General features: G+C 47.5%; 5 protein-coding genes across 5 annotated transcripts; 2 read left to right on the forward strand and 3 right to left on the reverse strand.

Annotated features, from left to right (window-relative positions):
- Positions 1-60: 60 nt before the first annotated feature.
- LOC147268650 (regulator of G protein signaling 9-binding protein) lies at positions 61-2,118 on the forward strand. Its single transcript, XM_086200537.1, has 4 exons — positions 61-262; positions 355-558; positions 1,735-1,877; positions 1,945-2,118. Exons 1-4 carry the CDS (start codon positions 61-63, stop codon positions 2,116-2,118), a joined length of 723 nt encoding a protein of 240 aa, XP_086056663.1.
- A 424-nt stretch (positions 2,119-2,542) lies between these two features.
- ube2c (ubiquitin-conjugating enzyme E2C) lies at positions 2,543-5,624 on the reverse strand. The gene is made up of 7 exons (XM_086200905.1): positions 5,493-5,624; positions 4,968-5,096; positions 4,508-4,535; positions 3,760-3,846; positions 3,433-3,637; positions 3,283-3,342; positions 2,543-2,680 (listed from the first exon to the last, which is right to left on the reverse strand). The coding sequence occupies exons 2-7, from the start codon at positions 5,072-5,074 to the stop codon at positions 2,643-2,645; spliced, it is 525 nt and encodes a 174-aa protein (XP_086057031.1). The 5' UTR covers positions 5,075-5,096; positions 5,493-5,624; the 3' UTR covers positions 2,543-2,642.
- A 2,552-nt stretch (positions 5,625-8,176) lies between these two features.
- polr2j (RNA polymerase II subunit J) lies at positions 8,177-9,097 on the forward strand. The gene is made up of 3 exons (XM_086200906.1): positions 8,177-8,386; positions 8,714-8,822; positions 8,891-9,097. Exons 1-3 carry the CDS (start codon positions 8,244-8,246, stop codon positions 8,990-8,992), a joined length of 354 nt encoding a protein of 117 aa, XP_086057032.1. The 5' UTR covers positions 8,177-8,243; the 3' UTR covers positions 8,993-9,097.
- Positions 9,098-10,226: 1,129 nt separating this feature from the next.
- LOC147268653 (deoxynucleotidyltransferase terminal-interacting protein 1-like) lies at positions 10,227-15,189 on the reverse strand. The gene is made up of 13 exons (XM_086200412.1): positions 14,855-15,189; positions 14,251-14,321; positions 14,040-14,136; positions 13,855-13,953; positions 13,571-13,630; positions 13,435-13,491; positions 12,707-12,765; positions 12,188-12,230; positions 11,696-11,754; positions 11,556-11,616; positions 10,762-10,833; positions 10,596-10,651; positions 10,227-10,474 (listed from the first exon to the last, which is right to left on the reverse strand). The coding sequence occupies exons 1-13, from the start codon at positions 14,921-14,923 to the stop codon at positions 10,366-10,368; spliced, it is 912 nt and encodes a 303-aa protein (XP_086056538.1). The 5' UTR covers positions 14,924-15,189; the 3' UTR covers positions 10,227-10,365.
- Positions 15,190-15,353: 164 nt separating this feature from the next.
- pcif1 (phosphorylated CTD interacting factor 1) lies at positions 15,354-27,800 on the reverse strand. The gene is made up of 16 exons (XM_086200410.1): positions 27,673-27,800; positions 25,177-25,335; positions 24,903-25,027; positions 24,185-24,310; positions 23,881-24,014; positions 23,623-23,777; positions 22,323-22,470; positions 22,132-22,215; positions 21,953-22,052; positions 21,582-21,741; positions 20,897-21,066; positions 19,930-20,016; positions 19,658-19,842; positions 19,154-19,247; positions 18,416-18,591; positions 15,354-18,340 (listed from the first exon to the last, which is right to left on the reverse strand). Exons 2-16 carry the CDS (start codon positions 25,301-25,303, stop codon positions 18,028-18,030), a joined length of 2,184 nt encoding a protein of 727 aa, XP_086056536.1. The 5' UTR covers positions 25,304-25,335; positions 27,673-27,800; the 3' UTR covers positions 15,354-18,027.
- Between the last annotated feature and the right edge of the window lie 46 nt (positions 27,801-27,846).

Consider the following 27,846-nt stretch of genomic DNA (forward strand, 5'->3'; position numbering starts at 1 on the left):
TGATCACTGAGATGTTTCACAGGAAATTCTCCCCTCCCCCACCAGGTGGGTGATGACATCATGAGTCGCTGGCGGCGTTCAGTGGACGAGCTGGCGGTGCGGCGGCGCCAGCAGGGGGAGTGTGAGCGCGCTCTGGAGGCTCTGAGCAAGGTCACTTCCTGTTTCCAGCAGCTGGCGGCTTCTCTGGGCAGCTCTGCCGACTGCAGCTTCCTTCGAGAAGAGATGGATGAGACGAGAGCGCTCGCTTATCGAATCTGCAGCGGTATGAAAACGTCCTGACCATCAAACATCCATCTCCATTTGTGAATGTGTCTGTCTGATCTGTCTCTCTGTCCACTTCCTGTCTGTCTCAAGGTCTTTCCCGCCGTCTTGTGCGTCTGCTGTCAGAATGTGATTCCGCCCCCACAGGTCCTGACGATAGACAGGTTTTCGAGCGGTTGTGGGTTCTCTTCTTGTCTGCCTTAGAGAACTTCCTGTCTGACCTCCGTAAGGCCAGCGACCTGATTGGACAGTTTCCACTGACTCAGCGCTATGACAGGCGCTCACTGGTCAACACAGGTCAGCAAGCGATCTCAATGTCATATCTGTGACGCTCTGTTGATTGGCTGAGCCATTACAGCTCTTCGGGATTGCTTCCTGTTTTCCTCCCTCACACTCCTCTTTACTTTCTCTCTCATGAAACCAACACTAGAACCTCACAGCCTTTATAAAGACACCAGGAACCAGAACCCGACAATCAGGCAAGAACTGGCTGATGTAAATGTCAATCAACATCCATGCCAAGTCCCTCCCTTTTTCATGTTTCTACCTCAAACACATAAATATCGATCCATCCATCCATCCCTCCATCATCCATCCATCATCCCTCTATTCATCCATCCATCCATCCATCCATCCCTCCATCATCCATCATCCCTCCCTCCATCCCTCCATGTTCCCCCTCTTCTCCTGTTGAGGGTGGTGGGGGTGGAGCCTATCCCAGCAGCCTTCCCCCTGGACAGGTCACCAGTCCATGGCAGGGCCAACACATAGAGACAGACAACCATTGGCTCTCCCAGCCACGCCTACGGTCAATTTAGAGTCTGGATTAACCTGGTCCCTCTTGATGTCTTTGGACTGTGGAGGAAGCTGGAGTACCAGAGAGAACCCAGCAGGAACAGGGAGAACATGGAGACTCACCCAGAAAGACCCCGTGCTGCAGCCGGGGCTCCACCCACAACCTTCTTGCTGGGGGGCCACGGTGAGGACCACTGCTCCACCGGGCCGCCCTCAATTAAATATTTAAAAAAAGGACTCAGACTTCAGTCTCTGGGGGCCTTCAAGAACTCTTTGGTTCTTTAAAACTCCTCAGATCTCTGGACCTCTGAGGAACACGCGCTCCTTAAGATCCATCCATGAAAATAACTTGAGCACTTGCCCTGTCCTCCTTAAGGTGCCCTCACGGACCATCGGGTCCAACGTGTTGACCCAGACTTCCAGGGTTCAGTGACCCCCAAGAACTCCCAAAACCTGATATATTCGGGATTTGAAGAACCACCAAATAATCCTGTAATACCCTGAGTGAGCTCATCCAGGATCCCTGAGCACACGGAGAGAACTCCAGTGTTCTCTGACTGAGAGCAGGAGCAAGGACGGAACCTCGGGAGAACACAGAGACCTGAAGGAGAGAATTTTGCATCAATCCAGTCTGGACGTGCCCCTGCCCCCCTTTGCTCACTCCTCTTGTTTTTTCAGGTTGTATGGACGGCGTGGTGGGCGTGGCAGCTCGGGCGGCTTCGGTCCAGGCACCCTGGCTCACCATAGAGGAGGAGCTGAGCCCGGATCTGACCAATCACATCAGAGCCTTGGAGGCCTTGCTGAGCGACATGCAGCTGAGGGTGAAACAGCAGGACTGGACCTACCTGGTGTTGCAACATGTTCTTTAATGTTCTTTGTGTTCTGCAGGTTCCTGTTGCATTCTGGTCGGTTGAGGCGACACAGCCGGCGTGGGCCGAAGCTCACGGCGAGCAGGACGAACCAGAGTACAGCTTAGAAGACCTGATGGAGGTGGAGGTGGTCTCCAGCACCAACGTGACCACCTGTTGCCAGCCGTGCTTCGGACTGGGCTGTGTGGCGTAGCCCCGCCCGGCTGCTGAACATGGAGTCCTGTTTGGATAAAAAGTTGTTTAATAAAATCAAACTGGATCTTCTGAGCTGCTCATAATTTCCGCTTTTTCTACCAATGGATCCATTTTCATTTAATCAGATTTTTATCAGGTAACTGATCCTCTTACGCTCAGCTTCAGTCCAACAGAACTTCATGCCAGAACCACCTGACTTTCCAAAACTTTACAGGCCTGGAAACGACCACTTCCACGTTCTTCTTGACCACCTGAGCCCTGAATCCAACTTTGACTAAATATCCTCATTGGTTCTCATTCCTGTCATGACTCCTGATTGTCAAAGCAAAGCAAACCAACCTCAAACCGTTGATCAGATCGTAAAGCAGCAGATAAAACTCAACTCCACAGCGTTCACAGGCTCAAAGCAACTCAGTCACAGATGAAGTAGTGAATTAAGAACTTTATTGATACGGAGAGGTTGACAAACATAAAAATACTGTACAACAGAAGACAAACAGAAGAGTAAAAAGTGGAGCAGCTTCACTTCTGGAACGTCGAGTGCAGATGTGCTTTGAAGGCTGAAAGGAAAGGAAAAAAAACAGCAATGAGAACTCCAACTCCCATCAGCCCCTGCTGGTGTCTGGCTTCCCAGCAGTGACTGGATTCAGGTGACACTGACAGTCTGCTCAGCGCTGGTGGATACTACAGCAACAATGAACAGGCTTCCACCAGTTGCTTATTGAAGATTTCAGTTTGCAGTAAACGTTCTACGAGTGACCTCATCCACGCGTCGTCACGCGTTTACACACCAACAGTTTCCACTCAGGGTTCACCAGCAACCAACTAACCAGCGAAACTCCTGTAGGTGTCACAAAATGTTGCAAACTACAAGTGGACTTGACACTGCAGTTGAGGTTCTGAATATTTAGAGTATTCTGCTTTTGTGCCTGAGACTTCATGTTTGTGTTGACGCCGCCGTCTCCCTCTGAACAGCTTTTGGTCATGAAGCAACTCCGCTGGTGGAACTCAAATAAGGTCTGAGCACTGGAGAACTAAAGCCGCTCTGACAAAGCCAAAAGAAGTGGACTGTTGGTCGGTGTGTCGTCTTGTGCCCAGTCAGAACATTTTGACTCCTCTGGCCGGTTCTAGGAGAACATCTGGTGATTGTCCTGGTTCTCACCTTCCTGATCCTCCCAGAGCTCAGCAGCAGCCGTGTTCAGGGGACTTTCATTGTTGGGTTCTGACAGGAGAAGAACAGAACATTAGATAAACTGGCACTGGTTCGACTGGGTGCCTCCCAGCAGGAGTCTGAACTGGGTGAAGCAATTACCTCCGAGGAGGCTCTGAATGGACAGCAGGATGGAGCGGACGTCATAAAGTGCCGACCATTTGTCTTTCAGGATATCGAGACAGATGAAGCCCTGCTCGTCCACGTTGGGATGAAAACATGGAGACACAAACTTCACACGTGGAGCCTGATAAGGATAACCTGCCGGAAACTCCAGAGACAACCGGTACCGGAGCCCCTCGTACACCTGAGACACAGACCAGTCACAGGTGAGTTTAGTTCCCCAGAGCGCGTCTGACCAGTCAGGGACTGAACGCTGCAGTGCGAAATCACTGATGACAGATACAAATATGGTGACCAACAACGTACCGTCCCCTGAGCGCCGTGGATGGTTCCAACCCACTTGAAGAGATTGTCTGATTCTGGAAACGCAGAGATTCCCTTATCACCAGCCATCTGCATCACACAGGTCACATGATCACATCATCACTTCAACTCTAATTTCATATAAAAAAAAAATGGATAGGAAGCATTAGCATAATTTTGTCAAAAGTCAAATACACTTCACTGCTAAATGGTGTTTTAACAGTTTAACATGAGGAGACGTTGTAGTGGTAGAATCAGACACGTAGCCGGAACTACTTTCCTGACTGGGAGCAGTGATTTGACGCAGCACCTCCAAAGCTCCACTGGAACTTGGGTCAACAGAACCAAAGGTTTGTTGAGGACTAGAAGAGCAACTGCTGCTACTGATGATGATGAGGAGGAGGAGGACTCCTGCTGGACACACCAGCATCCTGGACCTGAGCTAGCTGATGCTAACACTTCCACCCACTACCACCCATTGGGCTAAGCTAACTAGCCTGGACCTGAGCTAGCTGATGCTAACACTTCCCACCCACTACCAGCCATTGGGCTAAGCTAACTAGCCTGGACCTGAGCTAGCTGATGCTAACACTTCCCACCCACTACCAGCCATTGGACTAAGCTAACTAGCCTGGACCTGAGCTAGCTGATGCTAACACTTCCCACCCACTACCAGCCATTGGGCTAAGCTAACTAGCCTGGACCTGAGCTAAATCAGTCAAAGAAAAGACAACAGAGACACTAAACTCACCATCAGCGTCATCAGCTCCTGCTGCAGCCTGCAGACACAGAGACACATTTGAGGTCTGCAGCACAAATACAATCGGTTCCCACTACCTGAACATGTCCCTTCAGGACAGGAAATTCTCACAAATCTTGAGCTCACATGCCTCTTAAGCTTCATATACGTGGCTGGCTCCTCCTGCATTCTGGAGCCAGAGATGCAGGTGGTAAAATGTCTTCATGAGCCCCAGACACCAGTTTGTGAGTACTTGAAACCCCAAATACACTTCTTAGGTGAGGTATGGCTGAATCCCCCAGAGAGTCGATATTCTAACACTATGTGGCATTTCCAGCGTGACAGCACCTCACCAGTTGAGTCCTCAGCAAGGTAAAATAGACGGTCTTAATAATGGCATGTTTGAGCTGCACTGGGATCAGAAACAGGACTGGAATGAGTCCAGGACCAGCAGCAGACCTCCGTGTCTCACCGTTTGGTCACAGAGCCTTTGGCTGCGCTGCTGCCGCCCTCGCTGCCCTTCAGGGAGGCTGCAGGTGCTCCTACAGCTGCTGCCGGGTCCAGGTTCTGGGAAGCCATCGTGGTACCGGTCCAGTTGGTGCTGGACGCAGACAGGAAGTAAGCAGTCAGAGAGACGCCTCTATGGGACACCGACTTTCAGCTCGAACACAAGTAAAGTCCCAGTCTCGTTGGGTTGCTACCTTGTTGCAGATTTTGGCAAACAATATAAGCCAACATTCAAGAGTAACGTATTTAACGACTTGGATGTCAACACAAGCCCAAGTTTTACAGTTTCAAACGCCCTAGTTCTTCAGTGCCGTCGCTTCCAAATATTAGCTTAAAGCTGCTGTAGCTTCACGCTAACAGCAGCGTTCGTGCTAATGCTAGCATTGCTGGCTAACGCCATTCGCTCCGTGATTAGCTTGTTTCTCATTTGAGGACGAACTCACCGGTGCTGTCGGACACCATGAACACAATTCACATCTACCCGACTCACCGTGTGTCGCTTGGGTTGTTGTTCGAGCCAAGCTGCGGGGTCTCGGATACAAACGGAACACACTGCCGCCCCCAGTTTAAACCGACGCAACCGCATGCTATCAACCAATCAGCGGGCGACTTTCAAACACAAACACCCGCCTGACAGCCAATAAGCGAAGAGGATGCAGTAAAAAATGAGGGATGTGACGTCACAGAGGATAAGCGACTCAGATGTTACATTTGTCGCTTTATGAGTATTCATGATTTTAGTTGTAATTTGTATCTTCAAGATTTCATAAGTATAAAAATTACAATATTTTTTGTCAGTAAAGTGGTTTAAAAATATTACGAGTCAGATGGGCATGGAGGGAGGATTTAGAATCTCATTGCTACAAGGCCTTTAGGATCAGATTCAGATAAAAAAAACTGAATGAGAAGATAGAAATACGTAAAAACATACACATTCAACAACAAATATAACAAATTTACACAAAATATAAAAATAGGTTATTAAAGTGTGCCGGTTTAGGCACACAATAATAATGGCTGAGTAGTTGCCAAACCTGGGTAGTAGTAGTAGTAGTAGTAGTAGTAGTAGTAGTAGTAGTAGTAGTCGTACAGTAAAATGACATCATTGATTTATTTAGTAATTTCATACAAAACAAGGCTTTGCAGGCCATCTTGTTGTCCTGAGTCCAATGACAGCGCCGCTCTGCCCTCATGAGCCTCATTGTGGTGGAAGGTGGTTTTCACAGCGGTTCCACATCTATGTTGTTGTCACGTAGCAACCACGATGCTACACAAACACTTTAGCAACACAACCACGTAACATGGATGTGTCAGAAGCATGCAGGCAAACTACACACACATTTTACGTTTCTAACGCCTCGTCCGACTTCTGTTGTGTTCCTGAGCAACACTCTTTCACTGGTCAACCGCGTGTGGCTCAGGATCGCTGCTGAGGGTTACACTCACACAGAAGAAGACACCTGGGGAATGTCCTCCAATCATCGTCACCATCACCATCATCATCATCATCATCACCATCACCACCACCATCACCATCACCATCATCATCATCATCATCATCATCACCATCACCAGTATCACCACCATCATCATCATCATCATCATCACCATCACCATCATCACCATCATCATCATCACCATCATCATCACCATCATCACCATCATCATCATCATCATCACATCATCATCATCACCATCACCATCATCATCATCACCATCACCAGTATCACCACCATCATCATCATCATCATCATCACCATCACCATCATCACCATCATCATCATCATCATCACCATCATCATCACCACCATCATCATCATCATCATCATCACCATCACCATCATCACCATCATCATCATCATCACCATCATCATCATCATCATCATCACCATCATCATCATCATCACCATCATCATCACTATCATCACCATCATCACCATCATCATCATCATCACCATCACCATCATCATCACCACCATCATCATCATCATCATCATCACCATCACCATCATCACCATCATCATCATCATCATCACCATCATCATCACCACCATCATCACCATCATCATCACCATCATCACCATCATCACCATCATCATCATCATCATCATCACCATCATCATCATCATCATCACCATCACCATCATCACCATCATCATCATCATTCAGGGTTGAAAAGGTTTATTGTCATGTGTACAATAAAAACAGTATGATGAAGTTCCTACTGCCCCCCCCCATAATACTATATGAGTAACTGCACTATCAGAATATAATTACTTTGAAGAGGTTCAGTATTAAAATGCTAAATAAAGACTTCAAAGTAAAATGTCCTCTGTGAGATGCAAATCCTGTCCCAGAGTGAAGGCAGCGTGTCAGAGTGATGATGAGAGCCGGCGCTCAGCTGGCCGATGGTCTGTGGGTAGAAGCTCTGTGAGGCTGCCTGGTGGCAACAGAGGGAAGAGGCCATGTTGGGTCCGTGATGATGTTGTGAGCTCTCCTGATGACATCATCACATGAGCATCATGTGATATCTTGAGTCTTCATCATTCTGGTGGTCTCTGGCTCTGACTGGTTTCAGCTGGACCTCCCAAGTCCTTGTTGATGACTTGGTCCTTGTCTCAGTTGCCAGCTCATCCACAGGGCCCACTACAATCTAGATCAAAGTGTGAAGTCAAGTGATGTGTTTGATGTTTCTGTGAGTTCTCTTTGATCTCAGACTTTAATCTATTTGCTAGAGACCAAATAGATTAAAGTCTGAGATCAAACAGACCCAAAGAAGTTCACAGAGACATCATACAACCAACTGCTGCAGTGAATCCAGCATCCACCTTAAAGAACCCAGTAAAACCAGTTCTGTGTTCCTTGGCTGACGAGCTGCTTCACCACCATCCCTATCATTTGAAACTGAAATGATGATGTCACATAGACACACTTGCTTACAGCAGAAGAAACGTAGGTTTGGACTGTTCTGATGTAATTACTCAGTCGTTTTCCTGCTTTTTCTATGTGTTGTGTTATAATTGTGTTTGGAGACAACACAACATGTTGACTCTTTTATTCCAAAAGAATGAAGCTGGTTTTCATTTATTTTTCCACAAATGTAAACACAACGATGACAGTCCTGAGATCCCATTCCGACGATGGCACCGCGTCATACCGCTGCTTAGTGACCACCAGGATTCATTAGAGGAGCGGACCGGAAGTTGATGTGCTACTTCCGGGAAGTTCACAAACAGAGAAGATGAATGCACCTCCCGCATTTGAGTCTTTTCTGCTTTTTGAGGGCGAGAAGAAGATCAGCATCACAAAAGATACCAAGGTTCCGAACTCATGTTTGTTCACGCTGAACAAGGAGGACCACACGCTGGGGAACATCATCCGAGCGTAAGCGGCTAGGCTAACAACGCTAGCACGCCTAACTTCAGCGGCCCCGATGGAGTTGACATGACTTTTGTTGTGTTAAAAGGTCCAGCTGACCGATTATTGTTTTAACCTTGAATTTAAAGTAAAATTTCGGTCGTCTGAGGTGACTTTACTGTACTATAGACATTTAACTGCTGTAGAACTTTGACATGAGAATTTAAGACTCAATCCAAGGAACCCAAATCAAGCTTTTCACAATCCGAGTTGCTTCGTCTGAACTGCTGTGTGTGTGTGTGTGTGTGTGTGTGTGTGTGTGTGTGTGTGTGTGTGTGTGTGTGTGTGTGTCAGTCAGCTGTTGAAGGATCCTCAGGTTCTATTTGCTGGTTATAAAGTTCCTCATCCATTGGAACACAAGATTGTCATCCGCGTGCAGACAACACCTGATTACAGTCCACAGGTACACACGTGTGAATACACGCACACGCACACGCCAGCAGCTGATAACTTTAGTTTTGTCTTTGACAGGAAGCGTTCACGAACGCCATCACTGACCTCATTAGTGAGCTGTCTCTGCTGGAGGAACGCTTCAGAGTCGCCATCAAGGACAAACAGGAAGGGATCGAGTGATGTCGTTTTTTTAAGCTATGTCACTTCCTGCTTACCTGTCTTGTAAACTTTTATTGTTTTTGTTGTTATTTTTTTTATAAATAAAGTCTGATGTCAGAACTGGCAGTGATTTGTTTGTGACCTGACTCCCCATGAGGTTTGACTTCAGGGACCAGTATTTACTGACGAGGGACCAGGATTTACTGACGGGGGACCAGGATTTACTGACGAGGGACCAGGATTTACTGACGAGGGACTAGGATTTACTGACGAGGGACAAGGATTTACTGACGGGGGACCAGGATTTACTGACGGGGGACCAGGATTTACTGACGAGGGACCAGGATTTACTGACGAGGGACTAGGATTTACTGACGAGGGACAAGGATTTACTGACGAGGGACTAGGATTTACTGACGAGGGACAAGGATTTACTGACGAGGGACTAGGATTTACTGACGAGGGACAAGGATTTACTGACGAGGGACAAGGATTTACTGACGAGGGATCAGGATTTACTGACGAGGGACCAGGATTTACTGACGAGGGACCAGGATTTACTGACGAGGGACCAGGATTTACTGACGAGGGACAAGGATTTACTGACGAGGGACCAGGATTTACTGACGAGGGATCAGGATTTACTGACGGGGGACCAGGATTTACTGACGGGGGACCAGGATTTACTGACGAGGGATCAGGATTTACTGACGGGGGACCAGGATTTACTGACGGGGGACCAGGATTTACTGACGAGGGACCAGGATTTACTGATGGACTCCTCCTGCTTCTGCTGAAGCGCCAAACTGGAAGTCACTATTATTTATTTATGGATTTCAGGTTTAAAAAATTGTAATTTTGAAAATGTCAGCATAAACTTTCCTCCTGCTAACTGGGCAGAAGCTGCTCCCACTTCCACCAGTTTCCTCCTGCCGATCCCTAAACACTCCCCCACCAGCACCCGGGAGCTCACAGAACCTTCGAGCCCTCCAGAACGGTTCTTACTGGCATCACCGGAGGCAGGAAACTCCTGACTGGGGGATTTCTCTGGCTTCGTTTGTGGGAATGAAGACAGAATATTCCAGAAGTTGTTCTTATTCCTGCTGCAGTGTTGATATGTTGTTCTACTCCACAATTGTTCTCACAGACGTTCTTCTTCCGTCTTAGTGATTGACAGCACTGAGCTCCTCCCCACCACCTTCGTCCTCCTCCTCCTCATCACTGACCTTCTTCGCTAATGAACAAACGCTTCAGCTTCATCTAGCAGACGTGTTTTATTTCCTTTTTTTTTTTAAAAAAACAGCAGTAAAATAAAAACAATGGAATCAGTTCTCAATCAGATCAGAGCCTGTTGGTCACATGACCGATGCGTCTTCAGAGATTGGCTTATGGATCTACAGGTCGGCATCCCTCTGAGCCTCCATGGCTCTCTGCATCTTCTCAACCATCCACATCGGCACTGAGAACGGCTTCAACTCGTCCATCCTGACGTCAGGACAGTCCCTGCGCGCACACACACGCGCACACACACACACGCACACACACGCGCACACACACACATTAACACCACTATCACAAGGGAGGTGCTGGTTACCGTGGAGAGAAAGTACAACAGCAGACTCACTTGTACTCGTCACTGCGTGACAGATCCTGGATGTCTGCCTCAATCAGCAGGTAGGCCTGAACCATGACAACACACCAAATAATCAACAACCAATCACATGAAGGCTGACAGGAACTCGCCAGCTGTGAGACTGATCCGCCATCAGCAGACCTGCGTGTCATCTCACCATCTTCCCTCCTGTCGCCCTCATGTGGTGTTGCTCTGCCAGCCACTGCTTGTCCTTGGCGTCTGCTGCATACTGAGAGAGAGACACACAAACACACACACACACACACACCAATATTTCCTTCACCTGTAGCTGTGATGGCAGCATGCATTCACCATGGCGTTGTTCCATGAACCTTGTGGAACGTCACCATGTGTACATGAATAGAAAACCAGTCATAACAGTAAATCCCAGCAGGCCTGAGCCCAGGACGTCTCAGACGGACCAGGACAGACAAACAGAGAGGCAGCAGGCCTCGGGATCGGGGGCTGATGGCTGGTCCAGGGTTGGAGAATGTTCTAGAGGCTGGGGGTTTGGGTCTGGCAGACCCGCGTCAGGCTCCATCGATGGAGGAGGTCAGGGAGGTATCAGGGGGACAGGAGGGATTTTCCAGGAGACCTGGTACCTGACCTGGAACCAGTGAAGCTGGATGAGGGTGGGGGGTACGCTGCCAGGCCTTGGTGTTGGGGAGGAGCCTGGTGGCTGGGTTCAGGGCTTTACTGGGTACAAGGAACCAGTGCAGTGGTCCAGACAGGGGGATCTCAGCCACAGTGATGTTTGTGGCAAAGTTTGAGAAAATCCCTGAAGGCATTCAGGAGAAATCAGGCTAACAACACAACGCCGGCACAGACGCATCATTTTGTTGGCGTGTGTGTTGGTCACCTGACACTGGACATTTAGTACAACACGCAATCCACCAAAGAAGAAAAAACATGTTAGCAAGTAAGTGAGCGTGAACGTGTGTGAGCATTTACCTTGAAGAGGTCAGCGTGTTTGATGTAGATACGTCCTCTGGTCCCGCCCATCCCCAGCGCCCTGCAGTGACATCACAACACCACAGTGACACGTTGTTACACCGACAGTGACCTTCACATGTGACGCGGTGCTGACTCACTTGTTGGCTCTGGAGCCGAGAACAAACGTGCTGCCATCGTTCAGTCTGGACGGATCCCACTGAAACACACACACACACACACGCACACACACACGCACACCCGATGTAGCTTTCACGTTACTAAAATGAAGGCTCAGGATGATGTCGTAAAGGACGACTCAGTGACCGAGGAGACGCGGCTCTAATCAGATCCGGGTCGTTCACGTGAACACGTGTCAGGTCACTGGCACGTCGCCATGTGGTCCTGAAGGACTGACAGGATCTGACCAAATGGAGTCCAGTTCTATGTTTTTTCTGAGTTTCCTGTTCTACTGACGGAGATCAAACATGGCCGCTTCTCGACATGAAGAAAGTCAGCCGGCTCAGAGGTTTGTGACCGAGGATCCGGACCATGGAGTTTCAGGGACCAGCAGTCTGCCTCTGTCTCCTGAGCCACTACAGAACCGATCAACAGACTCTAGGTTTGTGCTGGCGTTCCCTCGATCCACTCACCTTGGGTCCCTCCCTCTTGATGGGCTCTGACTTGACCTTCACACTGAAGACACAAAACCTTTGGTTAGCGTGAGAGAAGCTTGAGTATAAATAGTGAACAAACATCAAGCTGGTCCTGCTTTTACAGGCAAGGACACTGACGGACGCCAAGCGCCCGGTCTCCTGGCTACGCTCCCTCAGGGCAGGACAGATGGGAGGAGCTACCTTGGTCCCATCGCACACATCCACCTGTCACCCACTGATACGTCCTGAGAAGTACGTTTATTTGTTGTCTACTCAGTCAAAGTTATTGTGGGACCAGATTGGAACCTGGACTGGCGACCGCGTGATGAGGCGGTGATTTGTGACATCAGACTTCTCTTCTATGCGCCTCTTTGATTGCATCTGGGATTCATAAAGTTCACTGAATTGAACTGGAAAGGCTGGAGTCACGCCAGCGTCTGCATCTGTTGTCATGGTGATATTTAGCTTGTCCAGGTGTTCATTCACGTTGTTGCTGTTGTCCTGTTGAATACTCACTGGCTGGAGAAGGTCAAAGGTCGATCAGAGACGACTGCGGCACTCACACGATTCTTCCTCTGAGGAAACAACATGCAGTTTCAGAGTTTGATGATGTCATATTCGTGATTTACTTCTGACTGCAACGCACCTGCACGAGATGACGAACCAGTAAACGTGAACATAATAAGATGAAAATACTTCTTAATTAAAGAAACCATCGCCGCGCAGCTCTGACGGGTCACTGACCGTCCTGCTCTGAGGAGGCACACGGCGCAGAACATCTGGCTGCTCCAGTGAGCGGCAGACCAACGAGCTAAAGATCCACCTGATGCAAGACCGGCTACAACTGTGGGTAAATGCTAGCATTTACCACTACATGCTACCTGCTAACCTTCGGAAACAAAATGCTAAATGCTACAATCTAGTACTGAATACTAATACTTCGTACCATATGCTACCTCCTCACGTTTACTGCTACAAACTAAAGGCCTGCTAATGTTTACTACATGCTAAGTGCTACTGTTCGTATTTGTTTATTCATGGTTACACGACAACTTCTACATTTTATGACTTACTGCTGATGATTCATACTCCAAAATGCTAACATTTCTAGCCAACGCTTGCCTGCTTCCTGGTTACCACAACATGTAAACGTTGGCCCCAACACAATAATGACAAGAACATAATGACTGATGAGAGCCGGGCCCTTCAGAACCACTTCAGTCCAAACACAAAGGTCGCAATACCTTCTTGAGGAGGGGGCTTCCTCTCTGACTGCAGTCCTCATCTGCCACCCTGGACCTCTGACGGAACACACAGTCAAACCACAGCTTAGAACCACAGCAAATGTTCCAACAGATAACCAGTTCTACATACTCCTACCTTGATAGTGACCTCTGACCCCGGCTTCTTCACCTCCACCTCAGGAAACAGCTGCTTGGCCTGTGATGACATCAGAGGAGGCCACAGTAACCACAGACAGACAAAAACAAAAAGGTGCTCCAAAGTCAAAGGTCAGAACTCCTGCCATCTGGTGTGATGCCACAGGAACTTTCTCAGCTTATTGTTTTCTGCTCAAGTTCACTGATGTTCCACAGCAAAACGTCACTGACACAAAGAAAAGATCTCGTGAGCAGCAGAGGTTCCACTAGGGAAGAGGTTCTTACGTGTTCTAGAACGTTCCTGCAGGCCTCTTTGATCAACGGATCCGTCTGAACGTCCTCGCCAACGTTCTCCTTCACATTTTCTGCTGCTTTCTCAAAGAACTAGAACCAACATAATCAAGAACACCATTATCTATGATCCACACACACACACACACACACACACACACACACACACACACACTGACCTTCTGGTACTTCTTAAACACAGCCAATATGTCCTCATTGAAGCTGGGCTGAAGCACCGCCCTCAGGAGGTCCATGGACACCTGTGGGTCTGTGTAACTACACACACACACACACACACACACACACACACACACACACACACACACTATAACTTTGAATAATCCTTTCTTCCAGCATTAAAACAGCTCAGGTGAGACAACAGGAACTTACCTGACTGTCATGTGTGAGCGGCGCCCTCGTCTGTGAATATGTCTGTGTTTGATCATCAGGTTCCATGGCTTCTACACACACACACACACACACACACACACACACACAGGCTCAGGTGAGGCTAAGACCTGCAGTAAAAAGCTGGCGGTTATTTACACGCAGCTGGAAGCTGAAACATCAAAGTAAAGATTAACATACAAAGAAGTGATCAACTTTATTCGGTTAGATTCTATTTTAATCGCTCACGAGCAAACAAGTTTCTACTTGGAGGCAACGGAACCAGTACCACACAGGTTGAGTGACACCAGCTCCTTTCGGTGCCCAACATCACAACTCCGTATTCGGGACGCTCGTTCCGGGGATCCAGCGGTACCTGCAGGGCAGCGGGACCCCGGAACCAGTATAGGGAAACATTCGCTTTAAAGATTTAAATTCAATTTACGTGGTTTGTTTTTATAGACTTCGTTGCAACGCTCAGCACCGACTAGCGGGGCAAACTCCAGCGTCATGGACACATCCGGTTGAGATGACAACAAAGCTCACGTAGCTAAACTTTGCCAAGCTAAGCTAGCTGATATAAGCTAAAGTAACGCTTGGTTCGTACCGTTAACTGCTCCGACCCGTCTTGTTGCATCCACTCCCGGCCTCCCTCGCTGCGGTGGGCTCCCATCATGGAGACGGTTCTGCCTGCGTCTGGTCCAGCTATCTGGGCCAGGCTAGGTAGCTACAGCTAACAGCTGATTGTGTTTCGTCTGGGAGGCTGACGTTATAACCCTCGCTGCTGGTTCGTTACCGTGGGCGCCGACAGACACCGGAACCGTTTCAGTCGTTGATTAACTGGAAGGTTACCAGGTGTTTACTGACAGGCCGAAGGATGCTTGTTTCCTGGAAGTTACACTCCGTTCAGACCGCGTCCGTCAAGGCACCTGCATGTACTCTTCCGGTCCGCTTTTCAAAATAAAAGCGCCTCAAACTAGGGAAGTTGTTACAGAAATGTCAGTGATTCTCAGTGACCGAATGACACAAAAAGATGCCGAAGATGTATCTCAGTTTAAATATTTAAAAAATAACATTCACACCAATGGAAACATGTACATTGTTATCCAAAAATTGATGTTTTGGGGTTTAAGGATGAATTGAAAAGATTTTGGTCATCAAAATTCAACTTACAAGCACACCAAACAGGTTTAGAATCAATCAATATCGTTCAGACCAAGAGACATATTTCAGATCAAATTATAGACTTTTTAAGACCATACAGGAACTCATCTGTGACCGAGAGACTCTGGATTAATATCAAGGACAAAACAATGACAAAACTTTTTTATAAAATTACTGCTTTTACATGAACATTTCAATGGGTGTTTTTCACAGACGTGACTGTCAACCCACGTGGGACTTTATCCTCTTATTGCTTTGTTCCAGACTTTAAAAGTTCAGGGAAGATGTTGAGAAAGGCAAGAAAACGTTTTCATGTAGAATTAAAAGACAACACTTTAGCTGAAGGGTGGATATATTTTTACTCAGAGTGAAGCTCCGGTTCGTCTGCAGGCAGGACAAAAGACAGACTGTATTTACATTCTCCAGCTGCGAGGACCCTGCCACAAACGCAGCCGGTCTCCGGCGCTCAGCGGCGTCCACCTCAGCCTCCCTTTATATTTACACTTTGTGGTGACAGAGAAGAGACATGACTGGACTTTAGCGAAAACTTACAATTTCACTTCTTTACTGACTGAGGGGAAAAGAAGCTGTTAGAATTGTGACAAATGTCTGACGTAGGAGCCGTTAGCTCCCAATCTTAACTTCAGCCGTTACAAACCACAAGAAGCCAATGTCTGCTCTGAGGGATGTTTGTGACTTGTGAGGTCAATCCTGTGTCACCTTAACGATCAGATTATTGAATCACACTGACAAGATCTTTATGAAATCATGGGAAGTGACCTGCAATAGTTTGCTTGACATGAGAAAGATTCTCAATTATATTAAAAACCCTTGAAAATCTACATTTTAGTTATTTAAGATAATTACTGATTTTTCCTGTTGAACATGTAAACTCCTTTTGTTCAGCTTAAGATGATTTCATAAGAAAACATAGGATTCACTAACACCCCCGAAAATATTAAAAGGACAAGCACGACATTAGCGTAGCTTAGCACAAAGACCGGAAGTAGGAGGGAACTTCTAGCAGAGCTCAAACCAAAGAGCAACACTTTCCCACCCCCCAACCCCCATTTACAGAAAACAAGTCAAATGTGGGACTGCTCCTTTAAAGTCAAAATATCATGTGACACTCTGAAATGACGCCGCTTGGCTCAAAGACTCGGCTGGAAACACATTCAGGAACACAACATCGCTTAGAGTCCAAAGTTTCATGCACATCAAAAACCCAAATGAACCCGGACTATCGAAAACAAAGGGATCACTTAAACAAACGAGTAGAGTGGAGGATGATTAAAAACCCGGCGGAGGGTGGTTAGACTTCAGCATTACTGATGGTGCAGACACACTTCTATTTTTACATACAAGATATAGATTTTCTTAATAACACTTTGGTTTAGTTTAAAACAAACTATCATAAACTGTATAATACAGAAAACACTTTAAAAAAAAGTTAAATTAAATCAAATAAAAAGCATTGAGGGCAAAGTTTGACAATTAAAGTTGTTTCTCAATCAGTTCAACAGCAGACGAGGAAATCAACACCAACAGACTCAATATCAGATTCACTGTACAGTATCTACACAGCTGCTGGCAGACGCCTGATTGGACCGTTCATCAGCCAATCAGAGGAGAGACAGGCAGGGCCAAGACCAAAGAGTTAGCAAGTGAGAGGAGCTGGAACCATTCTCAATGTGCTTTTATGGAAGGTCTCCAGAGGGTTCTCCAACATATCAGCGTGAAGAGACGTGATGCAGGTTCTGTTCCACTGCAACCGAGAACAAAATCTGATCGATACATTAATCGATAGGTTTGCGTATTTACACACCAGTGAGCAGTTGGGCAACACTTCCACTACAATTCAGCTTTTTGTGACAAGTCAGGAAACTGTTTTTGTGTCTGTTTGGTAGCCCGTTCTGAAATACGACACCCACGAGCCCCTCCTCCTGTTGCTATGGAGACGGTCAGTCGTGGATTTGACATGTTGCCATAGTTATCTGAGTGGCTGAGTATCAGATAATCAAATCTGAGTTTTACTCCTGACACTTCGTAACGCTCTGGTCATACCTGGTTATTTCTGATGAGGTCATGTTTTCAACTCCTCCCCCTGCAAGTTTTTTTTTTTAATCATGACGTGCTCCGTGATTGGCTTTTTCTCCAGAGGAGGCGGGGCCAAAGCAGCTTAATTCTGTCAGACTAAACAAAGAAAGACGAATCCCATAGAAACGATAGCTGCCTTGTCATCCAATCACCACGCCCTGTCGGTGTAGGGACCAATCAGAAAGCCTGTGGTGACCCAGAGGGCCAATGACATCACAGGCGAGTGAAAAGATTTCATTATTGCTGGAGCTCCAACATGTCGCTGCTCGCCAGCCCATTGTCAGCAGCGCACTTGGACGCGACTCAGCGGCAACTAGGCTTCAGATGCCGTGACGTCAGAGCTTCAGAACGGGGGTAGAGGGGGAACAGAGAAGGGACTAGAGCCCCGCCCCCCGCTGACAGCGGCAGAGCGGCACTGTCGGTATGTAGACAGAAGCTGAGGGTGCTACAGGTGCTGGTGAGGGACAATCTGAACAAACAAAACAAGGTGGGGGGTTCAAAAATAAAGCCCTGCCTCCTCTAGACGGCAGCCATCTTGTCTTGTGGACTGCTGCTACTGGTACTGCCGTTATTATTGTTGTTGTCATGACTGCCTGGTGACATCACGCTGCTCTGCGTCCTATCAGCAGCCTTGGGGGCGGAGTCTTTGTCTCCAGGAGCTGTGTGAGCAGGGCCAGGAGAGGACAGGGAGGAGGCACGGGAGCAAGAAGGGCGGTACGCAGCTGTCAGCTCAGCCAGACGCTCTGGAGTCGGTCCCCATTTTGTAAAACCGGCGTCATTCTGAAGGAACAGTACTGCAGTACCGTGAACAGCCCGGTAGTACATCTCGTCCCTGAAAGTACAAACAGAAGTTTCAGTGCGCTACTGTCAAGCATCATAACCATGTAGTACTATGAAATATCAGTACCTCTTGCAGAGGTGTTGGCTCCCAGAGCGGTACTCGTGCTCGTAGGCCGGGACGCTCAGCTGGTGACGAAGGAACCGACTTGCCTCCATGCGACTCAGAGCCGGCGTCACGGGGTCACGCCACTCAGGAACAAAGATGATGAAGGACAGAGGCTCGGTGGACTGCTCCAACAGGTCCTGAAAGAGAGAGAGTCTTCATACATGCACCTGTGCTAGGAAGCATGACTGGACCGTTAGCCAGGTAACTTCAGGCTAAACTCTGGATTCTCCGGACTATGAAGGTGAATGACCTGAGGATCAGATCTCCATGGCCCTCCTCTGTGTGACAGGTTAGAATTTGCGCTTCTTGAGTGAAATATGCAGCTTTCTACCGCTCCATGCTGGTGACAGACAGGTATTGTAGTGCCGTCCCCGCCCCTGTATATGAATGTGCTCAAAAAGCCGGTGAGGCAACACTGGGTTCTTCAGTGAGTTGCTGTGCGCCGCTGGGTACCACCGAGTACCACCGAGTACCACCGGCTCCTGAATCTGCCTGTTCAGATGAGACTCCTGTCGTGCCTCTGAGGACAGAGCCTGGATGCCCCGGGCAGGTCCCACTCAGTCCAGCTCATTATGAGACGGTTGTGCATTACCTTCTGATGGCCGATTGTGATTTTTGTTGTTGTTGCTATGACTGAATATCGATAATAAATGGAAATTAATACTGGTACCCAAGCACCAAACTCCTGATGAGACTCACCTCAAAATGCACTACCATGGCATCCATGAGCTCTTCACAGAACGGGGGGTTTGCTTCGAACGAGCCGCTGACTGGACAGAAAGACAGGAACGGCCTGAAAATACACACAGTCAGTAAGTACACAGTAATACTACACCCTGGATTCTTCCCTAATACTACACTCTATTCTTTACTCCACACTGAGGGCTGGCATCAACAAGATGCTTGTCAGCGGCGGCAGCAACCACTCATGTCTATCACTCAACATCCTCGCCACTGTTTTCTGCAATGATGAACATCTGGATCATTCTAGAGCTTATCAAAGTCCAGGATGGGCCGTGATGTCACCACTCGTCCTTGGTGACATCACAGCCCATCCTGGACTCATCATTTCATGTTTCTCAGTAACAAGATGTTAGCACAAAACTGAGGCTGTGGCCTCTGACACGTCCAACTTGAGTAAACTGCAGGCCAGATAACCAGTGGGAGTGGGCAGTACTACTCGGCGTGTCACACCCGTCTCACCCTCTGGATCCGAAAAAGCTGTCTGTGTCAGGGAAGGCGGAGCAGAACTGTTTGAAGTAGCAGTTGAGTGGCGATGCAAAACACTCAAAAGAAACCCCAAACTGTCGGTTCAACGCTTCAAAGACCGCTACTGGCAGCGCCCCCTGTAGGCCCGTCCCCTCGTTAGCGCCGCTGCCAAACATCACCTGTGTTGAGAAACACTATTAAATGACTTGTTCTGAAATACTGGGAGTTCAGGTGAAAGCAGAGAGGGAAAGAGTGAGTCAGCTGACCTGGTATCTCTTCAGGAGGCACCAGACTCTGGACAGAAACTTCTCGAAGCGAGGGTCATCGATACAGCTGTACCTGTACAGCAGCTCCTGGACACACAAGGGAGACACACGGCTGTTCGATGCTGACGCTGTAACTAAATGTTGCCCTCTGCTGGTGAAGAGAAGCCAGTTGTTGTTGCAAAGCATCATTCTTGTACTAAACAGGGGATATAACTGTATGAGAGGTTTGAGTTGTGACAATGTGATTTGTTACTTGATGCACTGTGGCCCAAAATGACATTTTCCTCAGAGCTTAACATTCTTGATGTTAATAAAACTCAGCAAAATGACTCACTTTACAGCCACAATTAGACCCATCTGGTCTGATAACATCTGGAAAGTCTGAAGACAAAAACAATTAAATTATCTCTTCACATTAGAGTCAGCAGGGGTCGAACCAGAGGCAGGCGTCCCCACTGTGGTCTACGCTGCTGCTGCGGCATGAAACAGCAGATATGGTTGGTTCTGCTGTTACCCCTGCTAAATGATGCGTTTCTCACACCATAGATGTGATTAATTAGGTCTGAGGACATTTAGAGGGTCAAACAGGCCACAGTTAAAATATTCAGCCACATTCAGTAGCGGAGGGCAAAAAAGAAGGGGCCAGTTCAGCCAGCTTCAGTCTCACGCGCTCTATCGGCTCTGTGCTAGCAGAAACATGCTAATATGTGCAAATAAACAGCATTCTGATTCGGTCTCACCAGACCGTCAATCATCACATAACCAGATAAACTCCTGAAAGCAGCAATATTTCTGCCACTGGAAGACGCTCGTCTACGGATGTTCTTTTAACAGTCATCATTCTGCATTTTCTTCAGATTGTTACAGAAATATGAACACAAATTGATTCATCTGAAATTAAGTATCTTTAGTTTGTAAGCAGCTTTACTATCATACACCCATGTGGAGCCGTAGCATCACAACTCACCAGCTTGCTGAAGTGACCTCTGTTGACTTTGACCATCTCTCCTCTGAAGCGCAGACAGGCCATGTCGTTTTCAAAGTGCAGCTCAACTCGAGGGAGGGGCGGCGAGGGCAGCGCCAGACGCACCGGGTAACAGTAGACCAGTCGGGACTGTGGCGGGGACGGGCACGCCTCTGAACAGACATGCAGGGATAGGAGGAAGACATGGTGCGTGTTCACATTTAAACCAATTTGACTGTGCGTTCACACCGAACGCGAATTCCCACAAACAGTTTCCATTCAAAGTCTATGCAAACGCCCGAATGCCTCGCCTCGATCCTCACTAGCAGGTTGCCAACCGGCCAGTCGTCATCCAAATGAATGTCGCTCATGACTTCTCTGAACATGTTCCGAATGACGCGACGCAAAATTCGCATTCGGTGAGAACCACACAGTGAGAGGCTAAATTTGTCTGTTTTTCAACACCTCCACATGTAAAATCTCCACAAGCAGCGCAGAGATGCTGCAGAGGTAGCATGAGCCTCTTACTTAGCTCGCTCATAGTCTGTTAGCTCGTTTTAGCTGGTACAGTTTACAAGTTCTATCCAAACTGTGGCTGAAGATCCATTTGCCAATATACGGGGGGCACATATATATCTGTGTGTGTGATTGTGTGTGTGTGTGTGTGTGTGTGTGTGAGAGAGAGTACCTGGGGGCGGGTCCAGCAGTAGACTCAGGTGTGTCTGTCTCAGGCGGCGGCTATACTCTGCAGACAGCTGGTAGATCTTGGAGCAGATTCCCTCCACAGAGTCTTTGGCGACAGCAGTGACATGAGGACCACACTGCTGCCGTAGGTGCTCCAGGCGGTCCTGCACACCAACACCAAGTCAGAGTGACGGCGTGTTCAGACCTTCAGACAGTTGGCTGGAGACTGACTGCCTTGTTTCAGAACCACATTAAGATGCTGTAGGCAGCCATCATGTTGAAGTAACCAAAGCTCTGCCATGCTATTGTTGGAATCCTGGGATCCAGCATAAAAACAACAAAGAGGAGCATCAGAGACCAGGTGTCAAAGGTTACCATGTAGTCCTCCTTGCTGGCGGAATGATCTCGACGCAGCCAGCTCATCGTGTCCTCAGCATTCCACTTCACTACCTTCCTGCTCTCTGGACTGGCATTCCTGAACAGGTCAGAGGTCAGAGGTCAGTTCTGCTACTAAATCAGTGCGTTAATTATGTGATCAGTCAGACGATACTTACCTGGAGTCAATCATCTTCTTGGCGGCTTCAGCATATTTAAACAGTAGCTTTCTGGCTTCTTCTTTATACTTGATGCGAGACAACCTGCAAGGACACACACACACACACACACACACCAAAATATATGTTTACACAGACATAAATGACACACATCACAACTGATTACAAACAGTAATAATGTTGTTCCATACCTGATGGGAATGTCGTTCATGACTTCTCTGAACATGGACGGGGAGATGATGGGGTCACAGTCACTTGGCAACAAGGGGTCGTGACCTTTGTCAATCACTTTCCTCTCCAATAGCCAACGGTTAAACGACTCCCGGGGTGGGTCGATACCTGAACCACACAGAGATCATGTATGTTCAGACCAAGCCTAGACTAGAGCCGTACCAACCAAAACAATTCACACACAGTATGATGCTCAAGAAAAAGTTTCAGCACTTTGAAAATTATATTGCAAGTTTGTCCAGCAGAGGGTGCTGCTCCCTGCTGATGAGTGAAGAAGCTAGAGAAACAAGAAAAAAACAAAAATCAGGGATGAGGAGTGTTTGTAGTCCAACAGGAAGTGATCATGTCAGGGGTGAGGCATGTTTGTAGTCCAGCAGGAAGTGGTCATATCAGGGATGAGGTGTGTTTGTAGTCCAGCAGGAAGTGGTCATATCAGGGATGAGGTGTGTTTGTAGTCCAGCAGGAAGTGGTCATATCAGGGATGAGGTGTGTTTGTAGTCCAACAGGAAGTGATGGCATCAGGGATGAGATGTGTTTGTAGTCCAACAGGAAGTTGGCGTGTCAGGGATGAGGTGTGTTTGTTGTCCAACAGGAAGTGATGGCATCAGGGATGAGGAGTGTTTGTAGTCCAACAGGAAGTGATCATATCAGGGATGAGGTGTGTTTGTAGTCCAACAGGAAGTGATCATATCAGGGATGAGATGTGTTTGTAGTCCAACAGGAAGTGATGGCATCAGGGATGAGGTGTCTTACAATCAAACAGGAAGTGATCGCGTCAGGGATGAGGTGGGAGTTTCAGGCCTCCTGTGATTCCCCCTGATGACCACACACCCACCTGGACACCCTGAATGTTTCTAACAGAGGTGCTGCTAATCTGTTGACTACACAGCAGCAAACCATGAATTATTGTTTCTGACCGTTACAGTTTTACACTTAATTCTAACTAAGATGTTTTGATGGGGAAAAAGTGGAACTGATAGGAGTTGGAGATGTTATGTACTTTTTCTACTCCTTTATCCTCCACCCTCAATGTTGTTGTTTTTTTTTAAATACTTAACAATAAAATAAATAATCATATAATCAAGTTTGTCTGGCAGTTTGAATTAGTTTCATCATATTGGCTTTTTCTCTTCTACGTTTGAGGGGAATGTTGTATATCGAGATCCCCAATACGTCAACAGGGAGGCCACATCCACCTGCACTACAAACTCAACTGATACTAATCAAGATCTGCACCGCGTCCAGGAGAGGTGACGGTACCTTCTCTCTGGTGACACAGCTCGTGGTAGTGTTGCCTCAGTTTGGTGACCAGCTGAGCTCTCTGCAGCTCAATCTCAGGGTGGGGGGGCAGGTGGTTCGCTGGGGGGTGCTCTCTGATCACAGCGTTGGTCTGGATGTCCAGATCCCAGTAGATCCTGAAAATAAAGAACAACATTTTTATTCCTCTAGGAAGAGAAAAAAACAAATAAAAGTGGCACTGTGGTTGCTCGTTAGAAGGGGCGCGGCCACAATACGCACACAGCTGGTCTATATGGAGCAGGGGCAGGGCTTGGGGTTGTGGGTGTGGCTGATGGGGTCTGTTTTTCATCAGGGGCTGAGCTCCAGGGTTTGACCCCAGGGGTGCTGGGAGAGATGGGCGTGGTGGGCTCCACCTGCAACAACAGAAAGTTCTTTTTGATCTGGTGGATGACTCATACTCCCACAATCTCCTGAATGCCAGCCATTGTTGTATTTGGTGTGCCTGACCAGTCGACACTGAAACTGTACTGATCACATGACCAGGTGTGTGTCCTGGTTCAATCCCAGGAGGATAGCTCTTTACCTTGGCCCGTTTGATGCTATTGAGGGCCGCCCCCTGCTCCTCAGAGCTCCTCCTCTTCCTCTGGCCATTACCGAGGTTGGCGACTGCGCCCTCTGCTGGAGCTGCATTCAGACCTAACGGATCAGACTGCAGACAGACACTGTCACTGTTAAAAGTGAGCTTCAACTTGGAAGAATTTATGAGCTCAATAATTGTGTGTAACCTGAAGTACAACCTGATACGTATTCAGGCCATATAAACTTCACCATGAATATCAAATCTTAATATAATATAATATTAAATCATCCATTTGAGGTTCTCAGGTTAGCAAGCGGCTAACATTCGATGGGTAGTGTAGTTCTGTGGACCCCCAAATGTCTGACAGTCACAATCAGTCATCATCATCATCGCCATCATCAAGGACATCTAAGTAGAGACATTTCATCTTCATGACTCAACGTGTTTGTGTCGCTCTCAGTCAGTCTGGTGGGCAGAACCACTTGTTCGTGTTAATGGTGCAGACCTCTGCTCATTCTCAAACAGATTAGAGCCTCACTTGAGCCAGCAGAGGGCGCCGCTGCTCAGCAGAACCACAACAGTGTTTGAAGAGGCACCATAATTAAGAACATGAGTTTTTTTTTGGAACTTAAAGTTTTAGAATACATGTTTAAAACTTAATAAAATGTATGAAAATACTGAGTGTGACAGTTTTTGGATTATTTTAGGAAAAAGAACTCACGATGACATCGTGCTGACCCAACACCGGCACCTCCCACAGGCTTTGATTGGTGAACCTGTTAAAATAATAAGGACGATTCTCTCGCCGGGACCAGCACTTGGACCAACCGGCCTGGACCAGCTCATCTGTCAGACAGACAAACAGGTCAGAGACAGAAGAAATACAAGTAAAAGACAGACCAGGCACAAGAAAGACAGATGGACAAGTGAGAGTCAGAAAGTCCGGTGAGAGACATAAACAAACAGACAGACAGGTGAAAGAGAGACAGGTGTACCTGGCAGCTCAGGTGGTTTGGACGTGGTGGACGGAGAAAGGGGCAGTGCCTGAGAGGAGGCGGGGACAGTGGGAGAATGTATCATGGCCGCCTCCCCCTTCACCGATCCCTGGCTGTCATTGGACATCTCAGCTGCTTGTCAGAATGACATGGACCTGCCTGGACAGGAAGACACGCGGGACATGCAGGTCAGACACGGCTGGCGCGTTGAGACGGTAGCATCAGAGCAGGCTGATGTTCTCATTTAACGATCAACAGGGAGCAGCTTTTCCTCGGCTCTCGTCTGAACGGTGAAGACGGAGGATGAAGATGCGCTCATGTCTGGCTCGGACTGTTCACCGATCAACAGAGAGACGGAGCAGAAAGCAATTCATCGCTTGGCATTGGCTTTGTCTCTCATGGGTGATGCTGTTAGCAGCAATAAAACTGGAAACCGTCTGAAAGCTGGGGAACCGGTGCTGCAGTACTGGCGACTACGTGGAAGAGCAGGGTGAAAAATTGTTGCTGTGTTTTGGAAATAAAGTATTTATTAAATGTATCCTTGGATGCAATTCGACACTGAAACTCAAACATAGCGCTAAAAACGTTTTTATAAGCTGCTGAATAAAAGAAACTAAAACAAGGACGGTGGACACAGGAATGAACCATTATGACTACAAAGAGGATCGACATCAAACACACGTGTTGGTGGGTTATGAGGAAACAACCTTTCATTTCAAATGGTATTTGGACAGATAACCGGCCCTCACCACACCTTCCTGTGATTGGAAGGTTCCAGTAAGACATTAGCAGCCCTACCAAAGAGGCTTCATTTTCTGTCATAAATAACAGATAAACATTTGCTGGCTCATTTTTACTGCAATAAGAAAGAGAGAAATGATTCATTCACTGACAAAACAAATATTTTCAGCTCTCAGCAATAAGAATGGGAAAATGTCTTGCACTCCCGCCGCTCTTCATCACCGACAAATACCAGCGTATCATATTTAGGTGTCTACTTCTCAATCAAACTATAAGTATAGTTTGCACACCGCACTATAACTAAAAGATCAAAGCGATACTTCACCGAAAAGTTGTTGTTGTTTTTTTTTAAATTTGTACACTCAGAGTCAATTTATTTTCTAGGAAATAACGATGGGCATTATAGTTTCTGACATTTCAAAATAATCTGCAAACTTTTCAGTGATGCAAAAAACCCTTCGTAGCAGCCTCAGTCACAGAGTAGGAGCTCCGTCAGAGGGATTTACATTCCTGCAGCACGGACCCTCTCCTCAGGTCAGGTGAGTGCGGAAAAGAATATCTTTGGGGGGTAAATATGACAGAGTGGACTACAAATCAGCTTTCACTCATTAACTGATTTTTTTCCTGCTTGATGACATACAGGAAAAGTGCAGTTAACCCTGTGGGTGCTTGGGTTACGATGAACGGGCTGCAATTCTGAATGTTTGACTTTTAGATCTTACATTTTTCATGTACTGTTGTAGCCTGTTGCCTGAAAACAGCAGAATATTGTGTGAATAACACTCGAGTTATTAAGAATCTGGAACAGGCCACCAACGCTTCAGAGAATTAAAATGACAAAATATTCAAATAATGGTTGAGTCATTGTCTGTTCATTCACTGTTGTAGTGAGGTGAATTTATTTTGATCACGGAGGTCAAATATGTCAGGAAATTTAGAGACATCACCTTGGACTCTGATAACCAGGGATGAAGAGTTTTTGACATTTGATAAAGCCAACAACTGATCGAAGAAACGGTATAAATGAGTAGCAATGACTACCGCCTGTAGACGCTCTGCAGCGGAGTCTGAGATTTAAAGGTTTAGAGTCAGCAGACCCAAGATTTTGTTTCTATCACACTGATTTCAGCAGTGTGCCATCAGAAGCTGAGAGACGTCCGATCTGTCCATCACAGGCGGCGACGGATAAAACTACCGCGATGCTATCAACACAAACAAACATACGGAACACTTGAATGTGTGTATGAAATTAAAACACCGAGTAAACAAATGTAGTCAATCCTGCTTGTTTTCCTTCTCATCTGCAGAAATGAGCGCCATGGTTACACGCATGCGCATGGCTGCTTTTCCAAACAAACACGGAGGAGGAGAGGGAGAGGGGAGGACAACAAAAGGCTGCGGCTGTTCCTCCGGAGCCCGACGAGGCGACACGGACACACTGGCTCTTCAAACCGGTCCACAACGGGACCAAACCAGGCTATAGTTACTTTAAAACATGGCCACTGAGACAGGGAACCTTTAACGCTCATAATTACCGGCCATCTTGTGCGACTGGAGTTGCTTTTTTAGGCGCCACTTTCGTACAAGATGGCGGACACGCCCCTGCCACAGCGCTGCGCGTCATGCACACAATTTCTGCAATTTACTACGAACTCAGCCACTCTGCGCCCCGTTTGTCTGGTTCGTCTGAAAGCTGAAACTTTCCGCCGCATGTCCGTACAACCGGGGCGGCTCTACGGGGCCGCTTGCCCTTACCTTGACCGGTAGAGTTACGGAGAGTTGCGGGTTCTGCCTTTTAGTTTCGAGTCCTCCTCTCCGCTCCCTCCCCGCCTGCTCAGACATCTTTACAGGGGCCCGGAGCGGGCGACTGCGCATGCGCTTAGTTAGACTCGCTTCCTGTTCCGAGGTGTTCTCCTTTTGCCGCCATGT

This window comes from Aulostomus chinensis, chromosome 3, assembly GCF_037954235.1.
Source record: "Aulostomus chinensis isolate RoL2024-O1b breed Wild chromosome 3, RoL_Achi_v1.0, whole genome shotgun sequence".
Classification (NCBI taxonomy): domain Eukaryota; kingdom Metazoa; phylum Chordata; class Actinopteri; order Syngnathiformes; family Aulostomidae; genus Aulostomus; species Aulostomus chinensis.

Coding starts and splice junctions, on each gene's coding strand:
- LOC147268650 (XM_086200537.1), top strand. CDS start 61: ATGAGTCGCTGGCGGCGTTCAGTGGACGAGCTGGCGGTGCGGCGGCGC. Junction 263..354: donor CGCTTATCGAATCTGCAGCG/GTATGAAAACGT, acceptor GTCTGTCTCAAG/GTCTTTCCCGCCGTCTTGTG. Junction 559..1,734: donor GCGCTCACTGGTCAACACAG/GTCAGCAAGCGA, acceptor TTGTTTTTTCAG/GTTGTATGGACGGCGTGGTG.
- ube2c (XM_086200905.1), bottom strand. CDS start 5,074: ATGGCTTCCCAGAACCTGGACCCGGCAGCAGCTGTAGGAGCACCTGCA. Junction 4,536..4,967: donor AAAGGCTCTGTGACCAAACG/GTGAGACACGGA, acceptor CTGTGTCTGCAG/GCTGCAGCAGGAGCTGATGA. Junction 3,638..3,759: donor TCCACGGCGCTCAGGGGACG/GTACGTTGTTGG, acceptor TCTGTGTCTCAG/GTGTACGAGGGGCTCCGGTA.
- polr2j (XM_086200906.1), top strand. CDS start 8,244: ATGAATGCACCTCCCGCATTTGAGTCTTTTCTGCTTTTTGAGGGCGAG. Junction 8,387..8,713: donor CTGGGGAACATCATCCGAGC/GTAAGCGGCTAG, acceptor TGTGTGTGTCAG/TCAGCTGTTGAAGGATCCTC. Junction 8,823..8,890: donor CACCTGATTACAGTCCACAG/GTACACACGTGT, acceptor TGTCTTTGACAG/GAAGCGTTCACGAACGCCAT.
- LOC147268653 (XM_086200412.1), bottom strand. CDS start 14,923: ATGATGGGAGCCCACCGCAGCGAGGGAGGCCGGGAGTGGATGCAACAA. Junction 14,322..14,854: donor ACGGGTCGGAGCAGTTAACG/GTACGAACCAAG, acceptor GTGTGTGTGTAG/AAGCCATGGAACCTGATGAT. Junction 10,834..11,555: donor AACACGCTGACCTCTTCAAG/GTAAATGCTCAC, acceptor TCTCTCTCTCAG/TATGCAGCAGACGCCAAGGA.
- pcif1 (XM_086200410.1), bottom strand. CDS start 25,303: ATGTCCAATGACAGCCAGGGATCGGTGAAGGGGGAGGCGGCCATGATA. Junction 25,028..25,176: donor CAAACCACCTGAGCTGCCAG/GTACACCTGTCT, acceptor TCTGTCTGACAG/ATGAGCTGGTCCAGGCCGGT. Junction 22,471..23,622: donor GCTGTGTCACCAGAGAGAAG/GTACCGTCACCT, acceptor TGTGTGGTTCAG/GTATCGACCCACCCCGGGAG.